This window comes from Scheffersomyces stipitis, chromosome 3, assembly GCF_000209165.1.
Source record: "Scheffersomyces stipitis CBS 6054 chromosome 3, complete sequence".
In the NCBI taxonomy this organism is placed as follows: Eukaryota; Fungi; Ascomycota; class Pichiomycetes; order Serinales; family Debaryomycetaceae; genus Scheffersomyces; species Scheffersomyces stipitis.
Genome location: NC_009043.1, coordinates 605,511 through 631,947, shown reverse-complemented (window position 1 = coordinate 631,947; position 26,437 = coordinate 605,511). Strand labels below are relative to the sequence as shown.

Genomic DNA, 26,437 nt, shown 5'->3' with positions numbered 1-26,437 from the left:
ACGATAGCAGAATTGATTCCCCGGATATTGATAGAGCGAAACTCGTTCTTGAATGTAACGGAGGAGTCTCTTCAAGAAGAGATCGACAATCCACGAGCTGAAGATGAAGCTAACAATGAGGTAGATGTAGCATCAGAACTAGACATTGGGGATGAGTCTGTAGAAAACGGCTCGATTCTGATGGCTACACTTGCAGAAACGAGCCTGGATCCTGTAGAGTTGTTCCAGAAACAGAAGCTCGACTTGTCTAAAAGCATCAATAGTGCTTTAAACGAGACGTCGTTGTCATTGGATTTTGTCTCTTTGCTTATATCTTCAGTAAAGCCCAACTTGGCCAAGTCGACAATATCACCACACCTCAATAAGAGTGTGCCGTTGGGCTCATTGAATTCAGATCGTTTATCAAATGAAAATGACGATGATGACAGAAACAAGTCGGTAGCACCGAAGGAGACACCCAAAGTGGGCCATGGCTGGAAGTTAGAATCTCTACACAAAGTTACGAGCTTGTTTCGAGAAGCCAGCGAAAACTTGAATGAACAAGTTTTGAAGGAGAGACGCTATTGGAACATGATTAACTCCGTCTTGACGAATGATGAAGTGCTATTTAAGACTAGAGATCCTTTAAACAATGCCAGAGCCATAGGAGTCAAGTATGGGTATGGTGATTCTGGGTCTAATTTCCACGATAAGGGATTAGCAATTTTACGTAAGGATACGGTGACGGGTGAAATTTCGTTCAATCCCATTAATTATGCACATAAGCTTACACTGAAGGTGTTTCGATACATTCGTATCAAGATTCTTAGTGAGATCGATGGAGACTTCATGCTTACTGGACAGTCTTTGTTTGAAAACGATTTCAGTAGCAGCAAAGATCAAATTATCAACGACATCGAAAAAGCCCGATTTTTTCTCTTTGAGGAAGATTTGTTCTACCAGTTGACACGAGAAGCAAAGACGTTGATCAACTACAATGTTTCAATTATCTCTAACAAGATCATTATAGAGATCAACAATGAAATAATCGAGATTGAGTCTGTAGTTTATGATGAGAACAACGATGACGAGTTGAATAACTACTACCAGAACATCAACGCTTACTCTTCTATCAATAATGGCAAGTGTCAATTGATACTAAAGTTTTTCAAGATCATGTTGTGCTGTTACTATAAATACAACTTGAAGTTGAAGCAAAAGATTCCCACGTCGTTGACGAAGTGGAAACAGCTGAATTCACATCCATTGGTACTACGTCCACTTCTCGGCAATATCAGACACGAGTTGAACTTGAAAAACATGCAGAGCATTATCGACCGATTGATAGCCAAGTTCAAGGAAAGTCTAGAGTGTAAATTGCAGGTAGACAAGTTTGCCAATTTGGAACACAGATCAGAAAACCCGTTCCAGAAATCGATCGAAAGACCAGTATCGAAGTTTAATATCGTGTTGAAGAGTAAACGTAGCGCCTACTTGAAGATTGACTTGGAGTTGACCACCAACGAAATCTTTGTGAATCTCATCATCAACATGAACGTCATCAAGTTCAAGTGCGAAGATGATTTTAAGAACAACTTTAATGGAGTTAATGTGCTACAGATCAACTTCAACGATTTCCATGAGATTGAGGAATGCTTGGATTGGACTTTGTTGAACTTTGTCAATGGATAACTAAACATATAGAAACTAGTATATCTAATAAACAAAAGTAACTGTATATACAAAGTAGCTATACGTTCTATCTAATATACAAATGCAGCAGTTAATGCGAATAACTTGTCATATATCATGGGACTAGCAACTTAACTCAACACTAACCATTTTGTCAGTGTACTAATCATCAAGTTCAACCACTCTCACCTGTTCATCGTGAGCCTTCTGGATGGCTTCGCCATTCTCCTCGATGAACTTCTTCATTCTGTAGTATTTCTCATCCTTCAAGTTGTTATAGATCAAGAAGTTGAACCAGATTTCAATGAACGAATAGGTGAAGATCCAGTTGTTACTGAGAATCGATTCCTTGACAAGATACCCATAGGCTGCGAGAATGAAATATACAGCCAACCTGGATGGAACTATCGTTTCAAAATATTCAAGATTGTTGGCCATTAAAGGAATCAAGTCAGACAAGGCCAATGAACCAAAAATAACCGACAAAGCACCCAATAAAGGATTCTCGGGCTTGGCTACTACAATAGGCACTTCCATGGCTTGTCCTAACAAAATGACGAAGCCAGAAGTACCAATAGTCTCGGGGTTTTTGACAAGAAGATAGGCGACGGTGGTGAGAAATATCACCCGCACATAAAGCAACGTTGTAGCGGTTAGGAATTGCATTCTAGATTCAAGTTCGTATGTTGAAGGCTGAAGAAAGTGAATGGAACAATTTCAATACTTGAATTTTCCAGTGCCTCCGGGCACAAAATGAATGGCAGATCAAAAACGCATCTCAGTTTAGCTTTATTTCGCCTATCGTTCACGTGATCGTGTTGCAAAAAAATGGTACAGATCAGTTTGGCAATTACTTTATTACTGATTGAAAGTGTGAACTTTTTCTTTCCTAAAATCGCTTCCTTTGAGCAATTGTTTATTAGTGGCTATTATTATTTGAATTCAGAACAGTTTGAACTATTCGGTAGCAAATTGAACTATTCAAAAGTAGATAGTGCTGTTGATAGATACAACTGTTCATAGATGACAGTAGCAAAGTATTCTATTTGTTGCAAACACTACAACAAGTACGTCTACGTCCATAACACTGATATCTACAACGTATACAATAAGATGTTTTCAACGTCGGTTGTTGAGCAGAAGAAGAACGAAGCAAAACACGATTTCTACAGCTCATTTCAGAGATTCACTCACGTTAGCAGGATCCAGAAACCCACTCAGAGTGTCAAGACTACACAACAAACCATAGATTCAAAAGCTCAAACTCAAGAGAACCTCAATACTCTTCAATTTTTCTGCAGAACTGCAGAGGAAACTACATCTGAACTTATTGCCCGTGTTGTCTATTTCTTCTCAGACATACTCTATCAGTTATCAGTCAACTCTGTGACTGCGAATTCCCTTTTCAAGTAAGTTTTACCAGAATTTCTACTATCAACAAGGCCAGAATGTTAACTTTATAGGTTTATCATAGAGTACATCGTTCCTTTCTTTTCTTTGGCAAAGAGAGCAGTCTTGAACACCTGCGAACTGGTTGAAGAGAACTTGTGGTTGAGAGCACTAGTAAGTATCACCGTTTCTCAGTTAAATTCCTGATTTCACTAACATATTCTAGATTGCAATCTTTGTATACTTGCCACTAATCTTGATACTCTTACCTTTGGTTTTCTTTGCATCTGCCTTCTTCTCTCTTTTCATGTTTGCCCTTTCTCCGTTGGTGCTCACATTCTTGGTGTTGGCATCTTTAGTTATGTTCTTTGCAATAGGTGAGTAACACAATTTTCATGGTGCAAATCGTCTAATACTAACAATTATGCAGTTTTTGTAGTCTTTCCAATTATCTTGGTGATGAGTATCTTGGTGACCAGTGGTTACCTAGTTTTCTCATTAACTGGTGGAAATCGTCAAATACAAGAGACTTTCGAATATCGCCAGAACTGGTTGCGAAAAAAGTTGGAAATTATTGATGAAAATGAGGAAACCACAAATGATGGATATCATGTGGTCAGTGCCTCACAAGAAACGGTACAAAACATAGGTCAAAGTTTGGATCAAATCCCACAGGAAAAACTAGCGGTTGTGTCGGATAATGATGATCCTGGTACATTTCTGGTGGTTGTGGCTCTGGCTACTGTTACAGAATCTACTGAGAGATCATAGTTTTGAGGAATGCTAGAAAAATTTTACAAATTCGTACTACTACTGAATACCAATTCTGCTATCACTACATCTCTTGACGAAAGCTACCTTCGGTAACTATATATCGTATTGCTAATTTCCATAATAATTCAGATTGTTCATATTTAAATGTGTAAGCAAGGCTTCCTGCAGTCTTGTATGGTTCTAGAAGGAGGTTAGGACACGACTGAAGTTGCAACTTACCATTATTATATTAGGTAAAAGTGAACCGAGGAAGAACAGGAAAGTATGGAAGAAAAGACAACAATTCGTCTTGAAAATGTCGCGAAGAAGGTGTTGAATGAGTCCTTAACCTCGTAGGCTGTTTCTATTCTATTTTATTTAAATGCGTCTATTGATGGTGTCAACTAAGTAAAGAAACAAGACAACATGATGATGGGCTTGTAGATCGTTGTTGCTGAGTATGATCAAAATAATTAAGAAGGGAATAAAGATTGACGAGAGTTTGGATACGATTGGGGACATTTTGTTGAGTTGAAGAAGACTTGTAGACCACAATCAGTAAAGTGATTGAAGCCATAAAACGTAGCCATTTCTCGATCTAGAAATTGTAGAACTGCTCCAGAAATCGGTTAGTGCGCGACTAAAGTTGCAACTTAAATTGTAAAAACTGGAAGAAGTCAACTTAGATGAACTGGATACAAGTATGAAAGAGCATACAATTGGCCATTATCTTAAAGTACAGAAGGTGAAAATCACCTCAGAGACAGAATGATTCCATTTTAATTGGGACTTAATTTTACAAATTCAATCCTAATCATTTCTATATACAGGCCCTCTGTAAATACAACCGACCACGTCAAAATAGCGTGCCTGAAAAATACCATGAACGAGCTTCTTTTCAGGCCAGCAATCATTGAAACAGGTAAAACAAAATGAAGTTGTCTATTATAGTTGCAGTTATTTGCCAATTAGGGGCAGCTGCTATGGCATACACGATTTCTGAGGGTTCCATCAAGCTCAATGACCAATCGGTCTTTTTCGGCGAGTTCATGACCCAGGAAATCAAACACTTGAGTGTAGACTCACCAAAGGATAAGATCGAGATCAGTTTGCAATTGAAGGAAGTCTTGGATAAAAGACCCCAGCAGTTGGTTTTGGTTTTGAGCAGTGTTGAAGACTCGGCCTTGGCTGCTCATTTCGTTCCTGGTTTCACCAGCTCTAGCGAAATAAAATTCTCTTTGCCAGCCAGTAAATTCCCAGAAGTCTTGAAGATCAAGGAGAAGTTGAATTTGAAGTTGATTATTGCTGATCCAGCTAGCTCCGGCAAAAATTTGGTGAAACAGCTTGTTGAGATTGTGCCTACCGAAGAGTTCAGGGCTACGGCCAAGTATCATGAAAAGCCCAGAATCGGTTACAAACCTGAAATCCACCACATCTTCAGAACAGAAGACAAACAGATCAACGCCATTGTTCCCTTGGTGTTTATTGGCGGAGCAGTTGTTTTATTTTTAGCATTGATTGGCTCCTGGTTTGGGTTTATTGGTGCTGATTTGTACGGAGCCTTGAAATACACCTCTGGTGGTCAACTTTTGTTCAATATCGGTTTCCTCTTGTCATTGATTGGGTACGAATACAACTTTGTTCAGTACTACTTAGGTCAGTCTATTTTCACCACTTTGTTCAACGGGGCTCTTCTCTCGTTGCCATGTATCTATGCTGGTGCCAGAGTGTTGAAGAATCTTTCCAGAAGCAGACATGCTGGTAAGTTCTAACGGTAATCAAAATTCTTCGTTGCACTTACACGTACAGCTATCATTATTATTATATATTATTACTAGGTAAGTATAGAGCAATGTATAATTTGAGACTACTGTACAACTCTGTAGCCATATGGTTTTACATAATGAATGTTGGAACCACATGCTTAGATTATGAAATATGTTATGGCCCTGATGTTGGGGGTAACAATGGTAATGATATGATACAATACTATTGTATGATTATTCTTCAACAAATGCATTCTCAATCCAATGGAAATTCCATCCTGAGAAAAAGCCCTTGTTCATGGAATTCGCAGCTACTATCTTTCCAGTTATAAGACCCATAGGCAATACTGAATATGAACGGGAGTCCAAGGAATGGCACAAGTTATCTCCAGTACACCATACATGACCTTCAGGTACGACTATATACTTGTTGTAACCATCGTGTTGTATGACTTCAGCTGGAGTATTGGACAACTCTGAAGAGGATGAAGGATCAATAAGTATAACATCTCCAGGCATTCCTGTTATTCTCTTACAAACTCTATGGTCTGGGTCGCTGGGCTTGATGGCTACAACGCAATCTCCCATATCGATATCCCTACCCAAACGATACTTCTTCAAAGCGTGAACGTAATCGTTCTGGCTCTGAAGAGTGGGAAGCATAGATTCTCCTCTGGTTTCTGTGAACTCATAAACGTATTCGTGAATCAAATGGGCTACACAACCAGCTCGTACAGTCCAAGTTACGGTGGAGTAGAAGAACTTGAGTGACTCAGGCAACTTCATCTCTTTTGAACTGTTTAACTGGAGAAGATGGAATCAAGAAGTGACTAAGATCCAATAGAACTTGAAATATCTGAAATATCTGGAGGAAATGCAGGATTACTTACTGTGGAACCACAGTGAAGAATACAAATGAAGGGGAACAGAAAAATTGATAGAGGTGGCAAGAGACTCAAAACAACACATTCTAGACAATATATCTTGTTTAATGTGTTCATTCGGGTCACCTCTTGACCTGCGTGGGCTTTGAACTCGGATACTACTTCTTCTGCTTTCTCATTCTCTCTGAAAAACCGTACTGGAAAGCTTTATCAATTACTGCTTCATGATTTACAGGAACATTCCCTGTCTTCTATTTCCAACATCAGACCAACTGAGCTCTATAAGTGTTTACAAATCTCATGACATTGACACTTTTCAGAATTTTCGTTATCTACATTCTCTCCCATTTTCTTTTCGCAGCCATTCTACAATGAATCTATTTTCTCCTTTATTATTATACACAAATATACCCTTTTAGTATACGAAACCCAAGATCTTACCAGAAACATGCTTTCTTCTGGCTTCTTCATGGTCCATGATACCGGCAGAGGTAGTCAAGATGACGAAACCGAACTGTCTGGCTGGCAACAAGTTGTCAGTCCATCTCTCGATGTCGTTGATCTTGACGTTGAATCTTGGAGAAATGACACCACACTTGTTCAATCTACCGGTCAATTGCACAACAATCTTTCCCGATCTGTGGTCGTCGATGTATTCGAATTCACCGATGTAACCTAAAAATGTTAGTAATAAGTTCTGTAACAAAACCAAGAATCCATTTTTGTAGTCCCGATGTTAAGGAAAAGTAAACGGCAAAAGATAATTGGCATATCAGCACCGTGTAAGAAGCATTTCCCACTTATTCTCCCGAATACTTAAAAGACAGAAAGGGACTGAACACCGATCAATCCATCCAGTTATCAATTCGGGGATCTATATAAATTAAAAGAACTAGACAAAAATTTGGAACTAGTGAAATAAGATTCTTAGATTTTCTATCAAGAAAACATACCGTGTCTTTGCATGACAGTCAAAAACTTGATGATGACCTTGGAGGATGGTCTGATCAAAACTTGACGCTTACCGGTCTTTTCGGCGTTGTTGATGGCGTTCAAGGCATCGGCTAATACAGAAGTTCTGGTCATTGTATGAAATTGCTATTATGGCTACAAGATTAAAAGTTAGTATAAGGAAACGATTTCATACAAAAACCACCATTATACTAGTACTAGTAGATAAATGGTAGTTATTGTTAACCAAAGCCACATGAGTGTCCTTTAGAAGGATTCATGAGCCAGAAAACGGGCAAGGTATCTAACGTCTCAGACTACCAGTTGTTGAAAACTAGTGAGCCAAATAAAAATCCAAACAGCCTCCATTCCTTACCAGGAGTGGAAAAGTTGTTCAACTTTCTACAAGACGACAAGATTCTTACCCATTTGGAGGAGATATGAAATCGAAAGCGGAAGCAGAGCATCCATGTTGACTTGTGGTTACAGACTAGGCAACATACTCTTGTTTCGAAAGTCTCGATATGTTGAAGAACAAGTGAATATCAAAATATGTAAAATTCAGTTAAGCATTTTTTCAGTAGGGTGAAAATTTTTCTGATTAGACAGTGATAAAATATACGCGTACTCATTAGAATTAGAGTAAATTATAGCACCAATTTATTTCGAAGTCACGATTATATGATCACATGACCAAAGGTAGCCAAACCCTTAAGTATGGGAGATTTAGCAAGAATCACTACGATTTACTTCCTTAGAGCCATTTGTGCAAAAATGTCCGTTCAAAGCGACCGTGAGTTGCAAATTGGATCAAAAGATCCAGAAGATTCGACTCGACGAGTCTCGTTACCCCCAGCATCTTATGACGAAACCACAAAGACTTTATCCATACTGCTCTTCCAAAAGATCAAACCGATTTCTATAGAGCTCTCAAATATAGGATTGCTAGATACACCAGCTTTTAATAGCCAATTCCGTCGATTGGCCGAGGTGTTGGAATCAGAACATGAAGTTCTAGACAGTCATTATAAAGAAAATACTAAGAGTTCCCAAAATTTAATACCTTATCATCTTTCGCCAAACTTGGCTGATTACATATTTTTCCCATTATCGAATATCCTCAAGCAGCCAGCAATTGATGATCGTATTACTACATCAATTTTAAAAATAATAGGCTTTCTAGTCGAACATATATGGAGCTACAAGTTCGACGAGAAGTTTGTGGATGAATTGCTATCTATTGTGTTGTTCCTTTCTGGTGCCAATTCTAGCCCTTCTAGTGGATCGAAACCAATTGAGTTTAGAGCAGCAGCTGTAGATTGCCTTGCTATGATATTGAAATCCGTACCAAACGACTACTTTGTTGAAACAGCTAATGTCAAGAGAATGTCATTGTTAGGCAATTCAATTAGCTTCTTCTTGGATAACATCACTTGGGCCACAAATCCAAGGTCTCAGGAAGAAAACAACTTGCTTATAAATAATCTTGATATTCTTGTTAATACGGCTACCTTTAAGATGTCTTCAGACCAATTGGCCCATGTTCTTCCTGGGATGGTGTCGAACTTGACTAACTTCTTTACCCAGTCTAAGAATTTGCACTATACCGTGATAGTAAAAGTGGTAGAAGCCTTGAAAGTGATCATAATCAAAGTGTTCAACGACAAGACCCTTAATGTTCTGTACAAGGATGTTCGACAAATAGACAATTTGGAAGCAGTAAATGAACTATGGAGCCAAGAAACCGATGAAGATGTTCCTACTAACAGGATAAAGATCGAGATACCCTCCAAAACAGGAATTAGAAACACAGCATGGCTCCAAGCAACTTCAAAACAACTCAAACTTTCACTAATTGTTTTTTTCAAGACTCTCTTGGTGACCTCTAGCAACAATAAGCTGAAAGTGCAAACCAAGAACTTGTTAGCAGAGGCGATCTACAAATTCTCTGATGCTATAATGGAAAACTCATTTTTGTCTCTTTTCAATGAAGTCGTGCCACTTTCTCTCGATATGCTTGCTACAACAATATCTCTTGTCGCGACGAATGTTGAAGAAGAGAATACCAGCATAGCCAATGTTGTGAAACAAGTGGGTATTTTGATTTCAGCTAATAGAGAAAACTGTTCACTTTTTTTCAATCAGATCAAGTCTAAGTTAGATGACTTGATTACGAACAAACTTACTTCCGTGATTCTCTCTGTTGATGATGAGAAGATCAACTCATATTTAGTTTGTATCAAGCTTCATTTGCTGCTTTTGAATAATCTTTCAAAATCTGCTTATAATGTTCATGAAGCTGTACTGAGTAACAAGAAGAATATTATGGTTCTTCTCAGCAAGAGTTTGAAAGAAAGTTATATTCAGAATAGTCAACAAAAAGACAACACTAACGATCTCTTGAAGATGCTCAGTGGAAGTCAAACAGAGGAAGGATTTTCTAACAAACTAGATAACGTAGAATTACCTCCAAACATCGATTCCAAAAAGATTACAAAAATACGACCGGATCAAAATAGAGAAAATGTTTCCGAGCTGTACTCATCCAATTTGATGCTTTTGTCAAACAAATGGAGTGAAGATTCTGTGACAAGAAGCGAACCTCAATACTACTTCTCTACTCTATATTCCAACACAATCGAAGAAAAGTTTGCTGGGCTTATTCAATTTATAGCTGCTCTAGCAGATGATGATGAAAATGAACAGACAGGACAGTTAGAATTGGTGGAGTCTCTTTTTGATGAGGAGAGCGAAAAGAACACTTTGGACAGAGGAATCGCATTATGGGTAGCCAACAACTTTTTCATTAACCAGAAGTCGTCGAGGAATAAGATCAATATGAACGATTATATTATTCTTGAAAATGACTCCGATGAAGAAGATGAGTTGGAAGAAATGTCGTATCTATTGGTCAGCAAGTCTCAAGACTTGATTAATGATACCTCTTTTGAACTTGCCAATGCTGGAATTTCTGGGAACAGTTTGAAAGTTAACGAAATGTCGTACTCGATAGCCTTAGATACCATTGGAATTCTTTCAAGCAAATTACCTTTGGAAGAGTTTAGATCGAACTTCCTCAGAGACTTCTTGTATTCTCTACTAGAGGCATTGACATTTCGATCAAACACACTCATTCAATCGCATGCTCAGACAGCTGTCGGGTTTATTCTCAAGAATTACTATAACGACTCGTTAGAGTCGTTGATACTTGATAACCTGGACTACTTGATAGATAACATCAGCTTAAGACTAACTGTTCCAAGCAATTTTGTACCAACTCTTCCCGGTATCTTATTGATCATTATAAAAGTAGCTGGTCAGAGCCTCCTTGAGATGAACCAACTCAATGACGTCTTGTCAGAGATGTTTGTAATTATCGATTCGTACCACGGATACTCGATTATTGTAGAAGGTTTGTTTATGGTTTTTGAAGAAGTCACCAAGCAAGTGAAAGAAAGATACCTCTCACAAAACAGTCTTCAAATAGAATTAGATCCCGACCTCAATACTTCAAGCTATAAACCATGGGGATTGACTAGTGTTAAGCAGGTGTTGAAATTATTGAGCGATTCAGCCAAATTGACTGAACCATTTGAGTCATATGATTCGACAAAGGAATACTTCAAAAGAAAACCAGATACTCCTTTTTCAGAGCAAGCTGCAGATTCTGACGATGATGATGACGATGAACAAGAACCTGACGTTGCAGAAGAAGAAAAATGGCCATCACCTGTTCCTGAAAATACCTACTTTCTTGTGCAAAGGATATTCAATTACGGATTTGTAGTGTTGTCTCAGAAATCAACCAGCATGAAGTTGCAGGTGTTGAAGACTTTGAAACAGACTTATCCGATTTTGACTACCAACTACAAGTTGGTGTTGGTGATCTTAACTAAGAACTGGCCCATTCTCTTGACGTTGATCAGTGGGTCCAGCAGCTTGTCTGTCTTCCAAGATGTTCATGAAGGTGTCCTACCAGAACTGGAAGCTCTAATTGTTCCAGCTTTGGAGTTTGTTATAGAGATCGTGAAGGAAGATGGTGATAGAGAGAATTTCCTAGGAAATAAATTCATAGAGTCCTGGGAGTTTCTCATCAACCATTCGCCCATTTTCGGCCGTCTTCGCAAGAGAGATAGTTTCAGCTTGAACAGTAAGCTGAAACAGATAAGTAGGATCGAACAACAATTAACTACGACGCGGTTGAATCCAAAAGTCAATGATCTTCTTGTGACTTACTTAATCACAGGCCTCAACTGCTATGAGAGGACAGTATCTGACTTGGTGCGTTTGGATATTGTTAGAGTGTGTTATAGAATGGGCATACCATCCGACATGAAGTTGAGCAGAGACGTCAGGAATACGTTGTGGATAGTGAAGAACGAGGACGACAACTAGTTGTCAAAGATGTAATGATATTCATGTATTTATCCAATATTTATAGACTAATGTACATATCTGATCGAGTTCAAAGTGAATGCTTGCGATGTATGATGTTATTCGTGTATTTATACAACTTATTTAATTTACTTATAGACTAATATACATAGATGACAGCTTCAAAGAATGACAACGTCATCCGAGTTTGACTGTGATGTACTCGAATCGTCATTGGACATCAAGTCGTGTATTACGGCCTTCTTGAAAGGACGAGCAACGGCAAAATCGAGTGTTTGCTGACCTTTGGGCAACGACTTGACTTTTACTACTGGTGCCTCTCTATTTACATTATTAGAGGCATCTGCTACCACAGCATCCGTAGAAGTAGACGTGGGAACTGCAGCAGACGAGTTTCCTATAGCTGCAGAAGATGCTTCTGGATTAACCACAGAAAGGATTTCCTCGGTTTCGAGCAAATTGACTTGTTTCTTCTGAATCAACTCTCCGATGGGTTGAGTTCGAGGAACAGTATCCAGCAAGAAAGCCAAGGCATCATGACTGGCAACAGAAGTCGAGAAGTCCCTATACTGAATTTTCTTTCTCTTGTCCATTTTCGCCAACAAACTGGCCTGTTCTGTGAAATACTGGATAAAAAGCTCAGTTGCTAAACCAGTAGCATATACTGCACTCTGAGAAGCAGAAACATAGTCTGGATCCAATTTGAAGATTCTCTTGATTTTGGCTATTGGTAAGGTAAGCAACTGCTCGTCCTCAGTTTCAATCTCAAGATCGTTCTCTTCATTATCGTCGATGTCATTTTCAGCATTTTCGTTTTTATCTTCATCAATATCTGCGTTTTCAGCTTCTGGTTCATTATGGTCTTCATTCTGTTCGACTTGTTCTCCTGGATCTTCCATTTCTACATCAGGCGTAGCCGTATTTGACGGCATTGGTGGAGAGGTCGTGGTCGGAGTTTGTTCATAGGCCGAAATCTCCGCTTGAGAACTGTTCATATTAGGCCCAGGGGACGACATGGTACTCTTTTGTAGTAATGAGATGTTTCGTAGAATTATATGGAGATTCAGTTGGTGGAACTTCGATATACGCATCCCCTCGGATTTTCATGCACGTGAGAACCTAAAAACTTCCGACCGCAGAGTTGGCAATATTTCAGTAGGATCCGAAGCGGTAGGTACTGTTCTAAGTATCAATAGCCTAGATATAATACCAGACATAGAATAGTGGAAATTTTACTAGCAGTTACGGAAGAATATACTTCTTTTCATCATTTTGAAAAAGTATAAAAGTGACGTCACGTGACTATATCAAATCCAATATTGAACTAATATAGCTTCATAATTCTATTTCATTTCTACAAAGTTCTAATGCATTACTTGTATTATGACTATGTACATGGAGAGAGTTCTAGAGACTTTCGTCCCAATTATGAATATGAGCATATTGCTCTCTTTATATCTTCAGACTTCGAAAATCAGGCATTCTCTACTATCTTGCAGATCAATACTTAGACAACGTCAGATAGCTGGAAAATTGGTAACAAATAGCTAGCAGTCTACTAGAAATTGCTCGAAACAAGAAAATCACTGTCTGTGCCTAACTCTTTTCTACCTCTATATTTTCAGCTTGTTCAGCTTCGATTACTCTGGGACTGACGATCTTCTCCAAGTACTGATTCAGTTCCAAGTCCTCGTTGCTGTAGTTTTCACCATACTCCACGAAATTAACGACATTGTCAAAAGCCAATTCTGGACTCTTGAAACCATCCTGGTAGCCAACCACCTTTTGCCAGATTTGAGGGGTGTTTGGAGAAACAAGAGCTTTTAATTCTGTGTTTTGCAAATCAGCTGGTACTACATACGTTCTGACTTTGTTCCAGTTGATAATGTAAGTTCCGCTGGAATTCAACTTCCCGTAACCCGAAGAACCTGTTCCCTTATAATAGTGCTTGTTACCCTGTTTCGTTGTTAATGGAAGTCTCTTTGTTCCCAACTTGGTAATCCCGTACCAAATCTGTCCGTCACGAAACGTTTGCCATGGTCTTCTCAAATTGGCCACAGCCGTCTGCTGAAAGTTAAGCACTTGCGACGCTCTCATGTTTTCTTGGCTCTTGGTTTGTGCAGAAAAGCTGGAGATTCAATATTGTGAAAATCATTTGGTTGGTTATACTGAAATATTTAAAAGTGAAAAGTTTGAGCAGTCACATGCCGCATCATGTGACCTCAGTTAAATCGCTGCTGCGCTGTTGCATGTGTTCATCTGCAGTTTCTTCTTATCTCAAAAGTGCAGGTTGAACTCGGAACCACCGATAATACAAGAAAGAACATGCTAGAACTCGCTGAATTCTCACAACTGCAAGTGTACCAGTGAGAACTGACCGGACTAAACAGTTCCATGACGTCAAACTTCAATCAGCCGCTGTCCGGTTTCATTTAACTTTCAATGGGCAAAACTCAGACACATGATATAGGGCACGTGCCAATTTCAGGAGACAATGGATATATGGGCTTTTCAGATTTGTGAATTTCAAAATTCAACCAGCACCTTTTACTCAAAGACGTTCAGTTTTGCTCAATTGCTTGCTTCTTGACTTCAGGAAGTCCTAATACTTATGTCTATTCCTGAACATCCTTCATCTGTTGGGCCCTTCCCGGTCCAACATGGGTATGCCGATATACAGGTCCATACTGAACAGTATAGCGACCAACCAACTCCATATGAAGCTTCACAGAGCAAGGCCAATGAGTTCTTGGCCAACCATACCGATAGAGAACACCAGAAGAAGTACGCCAAAAAGGGGTTGCAACTTCTTTTGAACGTTCTCTGTAGATGATTTTGTTAGCAGAGGGGTCCTATTTGGTCAAATAGGAAAGAAGGATACCTATGGTCAAGGAGAGAACCAGCTTCTCAATGCTGATATTCTTATGAGTTAAAGATAGTCAGCTTAATAAGTATTCACTCAGTTGTATATTATTTCATGTTTTTATATTGTATAATTTACCAATTGATATTTTTATGAATCGTTCTTTAACTGTTTAAGTGTATGTCTATTTGTAACTTAATTTATTAACTTTATTTCTACTTGTAGGTATGGTAACCATCTTGTCTAGAACTTGCTATTGCCCACATGTTTCTGTATTAATTCAACAAGTTTTGAACTCATTCCATAGCTTCCTTGGTATCCTCCTCCTCCAGCTCCGTAGTTATGGAATAGCCAACCATTATCGCTATCTTGCTCAATTCTGGCACCTCCCTCTCTAAAGGGACGTAAACCTACCTGAGTCCTCACAATATCAACTTTGGGGGGATTGTTCTTGTAAGAAGGATCTACAATCTCTGGCACATACTTGAGGGCCCTATCGATAATTCTCTTAGTCAATTGTTCATCCACATCAGTACTGGCGAAATTCTCAAGGAAACAACCTCCAATAATACAGCCACCTTCCTTTCGAGGCATGAGATACAACATTTCATTGTCCAATTCAGGAAATCCCTCTACACTAACTTCACATTTTGCATTATTTCTGACAAGAAGAACTTGTCCCCGGACTGGGAAATTACGTTTATCGTCTTTGAAACCAACGATACGATTGGCCAAACCACCTGTGGCATTGACTACAATATCTGCTTTGGCTCCTGAAGAGTGAAGGTCCCTAGCTTCATGGATATTAGAAATTTTCAGGATTCTTCTCACAGAGTTTCCAGCCCCAAGATTCTCCTGAAGCAAATAGTTCAAGTAGATAGGCACAGAGATGACTACACCATCGAACGAATACCCAAAGGCTATACCATCAGGTAGTTCTGAAGAATTTTCAATAGTTTTGAAATTCTTAACGAAGTTCTTGAACCAGGGAACAAATTTGGCAGGGTCCCTTCCTTTAGAGTTGAATTCAACTTCGGTAACATAGGACTTGTTGGTAGTTATCCAGACACCGGATCTCGGCTCATTGGAGAGCTCCAAAAACTTCCAGTAGCCAGGTTTATCTAGTTCCTGAAGTTCTCTGTCATTTTTGCTGGCAAATGAGTGCCAATTCGCTCCCGCAAATGGAGAAGTGTATTCAATATCTAAGTCTCCTGGCAAATGGTGAGCAACAATGGAGATCGAGTAATCGGGATTGGCTCGTTTGAGCTGTAAGGCTGTTGTCAAGCCAATGACACCAGCGCCTACAACTACAACCTTTGACGTCATAATGCAAACAATAAGATTGAAATTCCTAAATTTGGAATAACGGGAATCGAAAATTGAATTGGAAATTGAACAAAGACCGTCAGTTAGGGAGGTTCCTGATATGGAAGGTATCTAGACGACATGATCTCATTTGACTTCCTGTAAGTCGGACAGCCTGCATATGCATCTTTATGCTGGTTGTGCGTTTCCTTCTGGAACAGAATGTTCAATTGTGAATACAACCAAGTAACATCATTGATCAGTGCAACGGTGTATTTGATGATCATATGGTTATGGATGACGAAAAAATCGCTCATAAATTCTGAGGAAAGTACTCCTTGTGTTGTGTCGTACTTTTATTTCTCGCCACGGGCTCGGAATTGAATCCTAATTGGAAGTAGACGACGGTTCGACTTTTCGTGATCAGTTAACGATTATCTCAGATTGCAACCATTCATTTTGACATAGCCGACATGACACGGAAAGCGATTTCAGATCGTCAACTGGAATCGTCAGAATCAAGGTAGCACGGTGCAGTTGGAAATCTAAGTCCAGATCAGAACTATTATGCGCGATGCAGGGACATTGAAAGCTTAGTCGTTTTGCAGAGGAATCGAATAGGCTCGACCAGCAATAAGACGGAAGTAGGTATTGCAAACAGTTCAACAAGGTTCAATCACATCGTCTGGAAGCTGGAAGACTTGCGATTCAGAGTATCTAAATAACTGGCTCAAAAGCAAACTGAAAGAACTATATGGATGTTTCAAAAACGGAGAAACGTTTTTAAAGCTTCTCTAACAAGAGACCCAACGAACAAGTGCTGATGAACTTCGAGAACGATATACGGAAACATTGACAACCCATTGAGTCGTTTCAATAATTTGGCATAATGCAATTCGTTCCAAGAGAAAAGGCTTCTGTCGCAAATTCATCATCCATTGTGCAACGTCTTGTTGTACTTTAAGTACTGTATGGATGTTGTAGCTCGTCTAGCAAGGGTACTTTAGAATGTAGTATATAGTTTCCAAAGGCTGGCTTCTGCTTTTCGAAGATCTGATGCCGTCTCATGGTCTAAAATTTAAGATTATGCGTGTAACTAAAATGAAAATGGCTGGCGTGAAAATTCGCGGCTGCAAAAAAGACTGTGCAGAAAAAATATGTGCTAGCTTCCTGAACCAAATCGGTGAAGCGACTCCAGCCATGAAGGGAATGAAGCCTCGTTGACAAAGAAAGGCCAAACTATGAGCAGAAATTGGTTACATTAACCGGAGGAGTCAAGAAAAATAGGCTTAACAATGGTTCGATAGCTGGTTATTCGAGAACGATCGTCTAACAATTTGTATTTGTATAAATCGCTATAAGTACCGAGTAAGAGCCAAAAAGTTGGAAATGATCAATCATCTACACTCCTTAACCAAGACAAATAATAAGACTAGAAACCTTTACATTCCTTTCCCCGTGCACTCTACAGACGCGTCCTTCATTTGCATATATTAGAAACCTAAATTACCAACCTTTTCCCCTTCTTTTTTCACCTCCAACCTTTATAATCCTATCAATTTGGAAAATACTATCTAACAATGATATTCAAGAGATTAGCCATTTTCGGGTCAATTCTCCTAGCTCTCACTCAAAGTAAGGCCGAAGAAGAAGTTACGTCCACCGAAACCAAGTATGTGACAAACGCGTGTTTGGATGGACAAGTTTCTTCTATCATGTCCAACAATCCTCCATCGCAGACTACTGGGATTCCTATAGTCTTTGTCTACGCCAACAATGACAAGCCTAATACCATTATAAACACCTCGACATTTGAGTACACTGTTAGTGAGAAATCTACTGTCACCGAAACTGTCACTAATTGTGGTTTTCTATCATGTCAAACTACGTCAATTGAACATATTGTCAACACAGTGTACAAGACAACAGCTTGTGTCACTTATACAACTACCACGTCTGCTACTGCTACAGTAACTTCCTACTCGTATTTAGAGTCGGCAGGAGTCGTTGCTATCGGTGCTAACGAGAGAAGTTCAAGTTATAGTACTTCTCTGTCAATCAAAAATACCAAATATCTCTATGAGACAGACACCGAATCTGTCATCAAGGAAGCTACCATCACGATGACTGCACCAACAACGACAACCACTGTGTTCAGTGCCACTACAGTACCTACCACCTTATTCGAGTCTTGCACTTCGAAGGAAACTATTGCAACTACAAAAAAGAATCCTTTAATTACCCAATCTCCAATTTCTCTGGCTAACTCCAAGACTATTAATACTGATCAGTATTCTAGTCCTGTGACTATTTGTATTACAACAACTACCGATTCTGCTGGAGATGACAACTTACTTTCTTCCAAAGCTCAAACAGTTCTGACTATCGATTTGAGACTTTCAGAAGAACCTGTCTACGCCACCACAAGCAAGTCTACATTTGGAATCTACCATAACTCAACGAGTGATTGCGTATCATCTGGATACTCCAGCTCTTATGTCTTGTCGAGTTCGCTGCTTACTTCTTCATCGGCTGGTACTACTTCTTCTTCCTCAGTTTCGTCGTCTTCTTCTTCTAGTAGCCCAGCTCCTGTTGAAACGTCAGTTGTTCCAGAACCTCAGACTTGTTACTCTGGAGATTTATTTGAAGTCATTTCAACTTCTTCTCCTCCATCAGTTTTTGCCAGGCAAGAACTTCCTCTCTCAATTCCAGCTGGGATCAATAATGACGGAGTTCCTATCGAAACCAACAAGTTCTATGCCAACTTGTTCTTAGGGGACCAAACTGATCAGATCTGGTCTTACCCATACGGGTTGTTCTGGACAAAGGCTGACTACTATGGTTTCGCTATCCAACACACTAATACATCCAACCGTGTATTTGGCTCTCAAAACACCAATAACGTTGGCGTCGATTCTTATTACTTCAATCCTATCCAAGTTGGGGAAATGATTCTTTCATCTACTTCATTGTCAGAAAGCAACAACTATTTGGGAGTTTCGGAAATGAAGAGTATGTCTGTTTCTGTTGCTATATCTGCTTCCCAAGGCGATCCTACCAATTTCATTGAAATTCCAATTGTCCAAGGTATGGGGTTTGTCACTGGAATCTACCACGGTGACATGGTTCCTCTTTTGAATTCTTTGGTTGGTATCGAAACTCTTACCAAAGAGTCTTCTTCTGCTTTGCCATCTACCATCTTGAAATACCGTGCCACTTTGTTTACTGGTGGTGAATGGTTGGTTTATGTTACTTTGCCAAGTTCTTCGGTTGACTTTGAATTGACTGCCAAGGATCCATATAACCTTGAAGGTTCTCAAGCTATTGATGGTCTTATTATTCAGATCGCTTCTGCTCCAGAAGAGTCTTCACTCGATGGATTTTATGACGAGGCTGCAGGTCAGTATGTTGTTAGTGCTGTTGTACAAGGATCTGTTGCATGTAGTACTTCTGCTACCTACGAATTTGCTTATACAACTGAAGGTAGGTCGAACTCTGGATATCCACTTGTTTTTGCCTTCCCACATCACGTTGAGTCGTTAGACGGTTCCGTCGCAGGTGCCTCTACAGGTATTCAATTGTCATCGACAACCAAGGGTCAAATGACAGGTTACTTGACGAACAAATTGACCATGACAGAGACTTTGGAAACAAATATCCAGTTCTTGCCATGGGTTCAAGGTTTGTCAGGAACTTTGACTTACTCCGCTGATTTACTTAAGCTTATAGCCGAAGTAGCAAACTCGGAACTCCAGGTTGACATGGCTGAAACTGTTGCTTCTATGGATTCAAATTACTTTTCAGGTAAGGTCATTGACAAGTACGCATACATCCTTTTGGTCGTTAGTGAAATTCTCAAGGATGACGAAGTAACAGCCAGTACCTTGTCTTCTTTGAAACAAGCGTTCGAGCCTTTCTTGAACAACCAGCAATATTATCCACTTATGTATGATACAAAATTCGGAGGTATTACATCTACAGCCTCACAAGGTGGAGATACTGGTGCAGACTTTGGATCTGCTTACTACAATGATCACCACTTTCATTACGGTTATTTCGTCCATGCTGCTGCTATAGTTGGTTACATCGACAACAAGCAAGGTGGTACTTGGGTAGAAGACAACAAGGACTGGGTCAATGCATTGATAAGAGATGTAGCCAACCCATCAGAAGAAGACAATTACTTCCCAGTGTCAAGAATGTTTGATTGGTTTGCTGGTCACTCTTGGGCTGCAGGTTTGTTTGCCAGTGGTGATGGTAAAAACGAAGAATCGACATCCGAGGACTACAACTTTGCCTACGGTATGAAATTGTGGGGCCAGATTATCGGTGACCAATCAATGGAATCAAGGGGTGACTTGATGTTGGCTATCATGGCAAGGTCTATGAACTTGTACTTCCTCTACAAGAGCGACAACACTATTCAACCAGCAGAAATTCTTCCAAACAAAGTTAGTGGTATTTTCTTCGATAACAAGGTTGACTACACCACTTACTTTGGTTCTCCAGACCAACATCCGGAATACGTCCATGGTGTTCACATGTTGCCCGTCACTCCAGCCTCTTCGTTGATCAGAGGTGCTTCCTACGTTCAAGAGGAATGGACCGACCAAGTTTCCACTTTCATTGGAAATGTCAACAGCGGTTGGACTGGTATCTTGAGATTGAACCAGGCTTTGTTTGATTCCAATTCAGCCTACTCCTTCTTCTCGTCGGACAGCTGGTCGTCCACATATTTGGACAACGGCTTGAGTAGAACTTGGAGTTTGGCGTTTTCCGGAGGTATTGCCGGTTCTACCTAGACACCAAAAAGGATTGCTACTGTTAATGTTCTAGGCATTGCTAGGAAATCCTATGTATATTAGCTATTGATGATAAAATGCATGATTTAGATACGAAGATAAACCAGAATATTGTAGATAGTGATCTGTCACGGCTGCAAAATCCGGATTACTGTTTTTGTGCGAACTAGAATGCAATCCTGGTTTCGCAGGTTCATCCACGCGCGACATTTTCTTTTCACCAATCCTTTAAAGACAGACCTACATTTTCTAAACATTCAATATCACATTTAGTCCTACTCCTCACAGTCTTTACAGAAACAGCATGTTTTCGTTTGCTAAGAAACTCGTAGACCGATTGGAAGGCAACACAGGATCATCTGATCCCGCAAGCGACTCGTATTTCAAAAATGCTTTGCAATTGAACAACAATGGCTATGGACTCCGAGTGTTGAATGTCGTGCCCCATTCTAGTGCCCACCAGCAGGGATTTGAGTCGTGGTTTGACTACATTGTCCGGATCAACAATCATGAGTTGCCTATGTTGTATCCCTCATTGCTGAATTATAGTTATAGCATCAATGAGGACGGTTCTGTCAATTACGGAGGTAATGCTACACTGGAACAAGTGGGAGCGGTGAATTTTGAGCTTCTCTTGAAGGAAATAGCCAACATCTTCAAGACTGAAAAATCAATCATTTTCGACGTCTGGAGTGCCAAAGGAGGCGTATTAAGACAAGTCCTGTTGCCCCTTGAGGACTTTGTAGAATCTCCTCAGGAAGATCTAGACTCTTCAGTTCAATCCCTATTCAAAGACAATTTCGCCAGATTGGGCTTAACTTTGGAATCTCAGCATATCACATCTGCGGCCTATGTATGGAGAATCTTGACTACACATCAAGGCTCTCCTGCATTCGTATCACAATTGGTGCCATATTCAGATTACATCATTGGGTGTGATTCTGCCTATCCACTGGATCCCGATGGAAAAGGTCTTTTGGCCAGAGGTGGCGAATCACTTTTATCACGTGTAGTCTCTAACTACTATAACCAGCATTATGCTGTTTCACAGGAAGACAATGTTCCTATTACATTGTACGTCTATAACCACGACTACGACATCTTGAGGCCTGTCACAGTGAACCTCTCCAGGTCCTGGGGAACGGGTCAGAACAAAGGTATACTTGGTTGCGATGTGGGCTACGGTTTGCTCCACAGGATTCCTGAAGTGATAGGCAAGTTTGAGAATAACGAATTCACTGACGACGTCTTGTTTGAAAACGAGCAAAACGTCGCCTACCAATTCTCTGAAAAGTCTCCTACCGGTCCTCCGGAAGCTACATCTCTTCCTTCTGCTCCACCTCCAACTGCCGGTTCATTCATTCCTCTGACTGTCCTGTCAGCTCCTCCTCGTTCTACTGCTGCTAAGAAGAAGAAGCATCCAGTAGCTAATACCGCTGCTCTTGGAGGCTTGAGTGACTACATGAACGAAGAGTTGGCCAAGTCTAAAGTATTGGATAGCCAGGCACGTACTGGTGCCAGCAGTGATTCTTTACCCCCTCCACCACCAAAAGCTACTTAGTTTATGTAAATATCAATCTCGAATATCACAGTATACGTTATCTGTAGTAAAATAGTAAACAGTAGGAAAAATGAATTTCAAAAAATAATGCCCACTGCCGGAATCGAACCGGCGATCGCTCCATTACGAGTGGAGCGCCTTACCACTTGGCCAAGCGGGCATTATTTGGGAGTAGTATTGAAACAATCGCATTTCGATCATTTAAAATCACGTGATGAGGCAGATTTAGTGATTGTAAAAAATGTCAGAACTACGACCAATCAATCAGCCAGAGGGACCTCTAGGGGTTTTCTCTGGTGAAAGCTCTTCAAATCAAGCCTTAAACGAGCCAAAACCACCGGATATTGACCGAAATCCACACGACCATGTCGCACCCCCTGATCTGATGGACCTCGATGGCGAGTCCACAGATGCCGATGAAAACGGCAATTTAGAGCCATCCTTCGTGACTGCAGTGTCATCTACCTCTGAGGAACCGGCCCAACTACGGGATAATCCCATGGACGAGCTGGTTATTCAGAACCAGACCCCATTAAGTCCTACTATGGAAAGTTTTGAAACCTCAGTTTCGGAAATTTTTCAAAGTCACGTGCTTGACGAGGTACACGACCAGGAAATGGCTGCAAACGATGATAATGAAATGGATCACATTTCTTTAAATTCTACAACCAGCCTCTCGAACTTGCCCGAACAAGAAGATTCTCTCCTTGTACACCAACTTAAAGAAAATACAAAAACCCAAAAAAATTCTGAATCCTTACAATACTTAAATAAAAACCAAAAAAACTCCGAAAATACAAAACTCCCAGAAAAAAATACACAAGACCTTGAAGCAGAGGAATACCCACTCTTAGGAACCTCAAAGAGTTCTTCTAAGAAAAGGATTCATCCCTCAAACCCCAAGGCAATTAGATCTACTCCTCTTCCAAACCCTAATAAGGCAAAATGGGCAGATATTCTTCAAGATGTTCCCGATAAAGAATCCGACAAAATACTTCAAACATACAGACTGAAAATGGAGGCCCTCCAAGAACAGATGAAGATGGACGTTCCTACCACCAATGAAGTCTTTGACCAGTTTGACACATACTCGACACTTATCAGTCACTTAGAAGGGTTATCGGAAGCAAACTATAAGGGCCAACAGAAAAGGTTCGACGACTGGGATACGCCTGAGGAGGTAAGAGTGTCAACCCTCAGCACAATCGGCAGAAACGTTGCTGAAAAGTTAGATGTAAGAGTCCACATTGACTCATTTGAATACAGACTGAACCTGTTAAAACCCCAAATGAGCATCGAGGACAAAGCTAGGATAATTCTTACCCACTTTAAGGAGACTATACCTGATAGGTTAGATGAGTTAGAAGAACACACCGAGCAGAGTATTGCCAGTCTCAAAAAATCACTTCAATTTTACCAAAACCAGATATCCCCAGGGGACCCTCTGGAGCAGGAGTTGAAGCGGGGCATCAACAATACCCAACTTGAAATTGAAGAGTTGGAGAAAACACTTCAAATCACTCAAAGGATTTATGACATAAAGGAGTATTTCCACATACATATCCGGGACAATCTGCACTTAAACTTTAACTTCTCCATTACTGAAAGTAATACTGTAGTTCCACGCTTCAAATCTCAAGGTCCAAAGAAATGGCTGAAGACTAAATTTGAAGAAATATTCGACCCTTACTACACAGGGGAAGAAGGCAACTACAGATTTACACTTAAACTTATTCCTCTTTCTAGTTATCCCAACGTCTTTCTTGTGGGTATAAAAGCCCCAATTGGAAACAAAAACTTAGACAATCTATTAGAAGCAATGTTCAACCCAAATACGCTTGACACGTATCAAGTACCTCAATACAGGTCTTTACGCAGGGAAGAACGAGAGCCTATCGTATACGATATTCTAGCTAAACACCGAAGGGAAGTACCACTCCACAAAGGCAGATCGACTCTGTCAAGATTCCAGTCTGCTTTCTATTTGATTGCGACGGAATCGGATAGGATTCCAAACAGAAAGAACGCCTTCATGCAGGGTGTACAACTAGACATTATCTCCTCATACCAATTCTGTTTCAAATGTCACACCAATCAGCACTCAACCAAACGATGCCCAACATTCAAGGCCCCGGTTGCAAAGGTACCCTATTTTTATCAGAACGAATCCCCTAACAACGCACGTCCATACAAACAACATCAAAAGGACGACGATGGGTTTAACCCGGTGACCAAAGGCGCTCCACGCCGAAAGGAACCACAACCCTTAATCTCCCAACATAGACAAGGAGGTAATCGATTCGCGCCACTCGCCGACCTCCCAGAATCGGGAGTAACAGAACACGTGAGCCATAACCAGTCAGCACAACCTGACTCCCACCAAACCATGAGAGCTATCATGCACCCTAAATCTACAGGGGTACCTCGCAATACCTCAAACAACGAGAGACCACAAGATCAAATCCAAAGGGAATACATCCAAGATGATGATGACGAAACAGTAAGATACACCGATTCAGACGAAGATGAAGATATCCGTGACGATGAAGCATCCGTCATCCTTAGCCACCAGGTTCAGGACCAAGAAATGGAGCTCCTCCCAGAAACTACAATCAATGCCGCTGGCAACAAACCGACCAGAACACAACCGCTCCTTCAACCAATCACGCCTCGCCCAAGAAAGCAAGGTAAATCCCTTGTCACATCAAAAACCAAACCCCTAGCAACCCCAATCTCTTCACCATCCTACTCGGGTCGCCTAGCCCCTCTCACAAGGAAGCAACCGACCCCTTACTCTCCTATTATAGGACTCTCCCACTCCAACAAAAGTCAGACTCTAAGACAGTCCCAAAGGGTGCATGAAGCACTTAATAAGACTCTTAGTTTAAGCCGCGACGAACTGCAGGCACAAAACACCTCAGCCAGCCGCATCCCAACACTACGAGATCCTCCGCCAATAACAGATCCTCCTGCCAGAGTCATGGATATCACGGATTCCCCACTAGGATCCACTCTAGGGGAACCGGAATCCACAATTTTGGACAACATGGAAAGATCTGACCCTTCACTAAGATTTCAAAGTCAAAGCGTCGACCCAACACAAGTCGACTCTCCAAGTATACACCAGGACATTGTTGACCATACTAATTTGGCTCATCAACCGGTAACTGTCACGATTGGCTCACACGAAGCCAACCCCTCCAACACAATAGATTATTAATATGAGTAATCTACTAGATACGGCGATAACCAATCCGACCTTAAAGGCATCGGAAGTGAATCATCGCAACAACTTAATAACGATTAGATCCAAGAACATTCAACGAAACCAGGATCCTGCGAAAATTCGAGAACTAGCACATAAATGCGACATTCTCCTCATCCAGGAAACTGTTTTCCACTCTCAAAACCTAAACTACAACAACCTGTTCCAGGAAACCTCTTCTACTTCGCTGCCAAATTTGACACCGGAATGGATTCATGGGCTCCTGAATACATTGAAAGACTCCCAAAAGGAGTTAATCTACACCAACACTTCATCACGCACTGGGATAATCTTAAATCTCCAGTACTCCCACTTCCAGCAAATATCAAGTAACAACCTTGATCTAGACGCCGACCTTGCTCCCTATGCAACTGACGCCATCATCAAACTAACGGAGAAAGAGGAATACATCCTCATAATATCCGTGTACGGCCCAAGCGGGAACTATCCGGCTCAGGCCAAGTTGTTTACCTCATTACACTCCCAAATTGACATCATCACCCAAAGCTTCAAACTAAACAACGCAGGAGCTACATTCCACGTCTGCCTAGGGGGCGATTTCAACATGGTCCTTGACCCTGAAATTGACTCCTTTCACGTCGGACAAAACACGGAAGTCGCATCACGCGATGCATTCAATGCTATCTTCCATGGCTTACAACTCCACGACACTCTCAGAGGGCTCGATCCTCAAATCAAATTATTCACGAATGACAATTTCCGAAATTGTCGCCGCCTCGATCGTATCTATCTCCCCACGTCTCTTAAAGACAGGGTTTGGCGATACCATCAACACAAAGAAGGCATAATCTCATCAACTCATATAACAGTT

At 40.6% G+C, this 26,437-nt stretch overlaps 12 protein-coding genes across 12 annotated transcripts; 6 read left to right on the top strand and 6 right to left on the bottom strand. All coding sequences in view use genetic code 12, as the record gives it.

The window, feature by feature from the left end:
* Positions 1–570: 570 nt before the first annotated feature.
* Positions 571–1,671, top strand: PICST_30665 (predicted protein; the record flags this gene model as incomplete). Its single annotated transcript, XM_001383717.1, has 1 exon — positions 571–1,671. The coding sequence occupies one exon, from the start codon at positions 571–573 to the stop codon at positions 1,669–1,671; it is 1,101 nt and encodes a 366-aa protein (XP_001383754.2).
* Positions 1,672–1,833: 162 nt separating this feature from the next.
* On the bottom strand, positions 1,834–2,337 carry PICST_43942 (predicted protein; the record flags this gene model as incomplete). The annotated part of the gene is made up of 1 exon (XM_001383365.1): positions 1,834–2,337. The coding sequence occupies one exon, from the start codon at positions 2,335–2,337 to the stop codon at positions 1,834–1,836; it is 504 nt and encodes a 167-aa protein (XP_001383402.1).
* A 357-nt stretch (positions 2,338–2,694) lies between these two features.
* On the top strand, positions 2,695–3,831 carry PICST_30663 (predicted protein; the record flags this gene model as incomplete). The annotated part of the gene is made up of 4 exons (XM_001383716.1): positions 2,695–3,080; positions 3,135–3,234; positions 3,287–3,437; positions 3,491–3,831. The coding sequence occupies 4 exons, from the start codon at positions 2,695–2,697 to the stop codon at positions 3,829–3,831; spliced, it is 978 nt and encodes a 325-aa protein (XP_001383753.2).
* Positions 3,832–4,735: 904 nt separating this feature from the next.
* On the top strand, positions 4,736–5,686 carry PICST_67274 (predicted protein). The gene has a single exon (XM_001383715.1). The coding sequence runs from the start codon at positions 4,746–4,748 to the stop codon at positions 5,583–5,585; it is 840 nt and encodes a 279-aa protein (XP_001383752.1). The 5' UTR covers positions 4,736–4,745; the 3' UTR covers positions 5,586–5,686.
* Positions 5,687–5,813: 127 nt separating this feature from the next.
* Positions 5,814–6,365, bottom strand: PICST_43323 (predicted protein; the record flags this gene model as incomplete). The annotated part of the gene is made up of 1 exon (XM_001383364.1): positions 5,814–6,365. The coding sequence occupies one exon, from the start codon at positions 6,363–6,365 to the stop codon at positions 5,814–5,816; it is 552 nt and encodes a 183-aa protein (XP_001383401.1).
* A 482-nt stretch (positions 6,366–6,847) lies between these two features.
* PICST_77100 (40S ribosomal protein S22) lies at positions 6,848–7,931 on the bottom strand. Its single transcript, XM_001383363.1, has 2 exons — positions 7,417–7,931; positions 6,848–7,138 (listed from the first exon to the last, which is right to left on the bottom strand). Exons 1-2 carry the CDS (start codon positions 7,547–7,549, stop codon positions 6,879–6,881), a joined length of 393 nt encoding a protein of 130 aa, XP_001383400.1. The 5' UTR covers positions 7,550–7,931; the 3' UTR covers positions 6,848–6,878.
* Positions 7,932–8,188: 257 nt separating this feature from the next.
* Positions 8,189–11,809, top strand: PICST_30659 (predicted protein; the record flags this gene model as incomplete). Its single annotated transcript, XM_001383714.1, has 1 exon — positions 8,189–11,809. One exon carries the CDS (start codon positions 8,189–8,191, stop codon positions 11,807–11,809), a length of 3,621 nt encoding a protein of 1,206 aa, XP_001383751.2.
* A 161-nt stretch (positions 11,810–11,970) lies between these two features.
* DPB3 (DNA-directed DNA polymerase epsilon, subunit C) lies at positions 11,971–12,825 on the bottom strand (the record flags this gene model as incomplete). The annotated part of the gene is made up of 1 exon (XM_001383362.1): positions 11,971–12,825. The coding sequence occupies one exon, from the start codon at positions 12,823–12,825 to the stop codon at positions 11,971–11,973; it is 855 nt and encodes a 284-aa protein (XP_001383399.2).
* A 350-nt stretch (positions 12,826–13,175) lies between these two features.
* Positions 13,176–13,925, bottom strand: PICST_71341 (mitochondrial 54S ribosomal protein YmL27). The gene has a single exon (XM_001383361.1). It carries the CDS (start codon positions 13,904–13,906, stop codon positions 13,406–13,408), a length of 501 nt encoding a protein of 166 aa, XP_001383398.2. The 5' UTR covers positions 13,907–13,925; the 3' UTR covers positions 13,176–13,405.
* Positions 13,926–14,915: 990 nt separating this feature from the next.
* On the bottom strand, positions 14,916–15,998 carry DAO1 (D-amino acid oxidase; the record flags this gene model as incomplete). The annotated part of the gene is made up of 1 exon (XM_001383360.1): positions 14,916–15,998. The coding sequence occupies one exon, from the start codon at positions 15,996–15,998 to the stop codon at positions 14,916–14,918; it is 1,083 nt and encodes a 360-aa protein (XP_001383397.2).
* A 1,559-nt stretch (positions 15,999–17,557) lies between these two features.
* Positions 17,558–20,779, top strand: ACF3 (endo-1,3-beta-glucanase; the record flags this gene model as incomplete). The annotated part of the gene is made up of 2 exons (XM_001383713.1): positions 17,558–17,961; positions 18,007–20,779. 2 exons carry the CDS (start codon positions 17,558–17,560, stop codon positions 20,777–20,779), a joined length of 3,177 nt encoding a protein of 1,058 aa, XP_001383750.2.
* Positions 20,780–21,083: 304 nt separating this feature from the next.
* On the top strand, positions 21,084–22,374 carry PICST_65404 (predicted protein; the record flags this gene model as incomplete). Its single annotated transcript, XM_001383712.1, has 1 exon — positions 21,084–22,374. The coding sequence occupies one exon, from the start codon at positions 21,084–21,086 to the stop codon at positions 22,338–22,340; it is 1,257 nt and encodes a 418-aa protein (XP_001383749.2).
* Between the last annotated feature and the right edge of the window lie 4,063 nt (positions 22,375–26,437).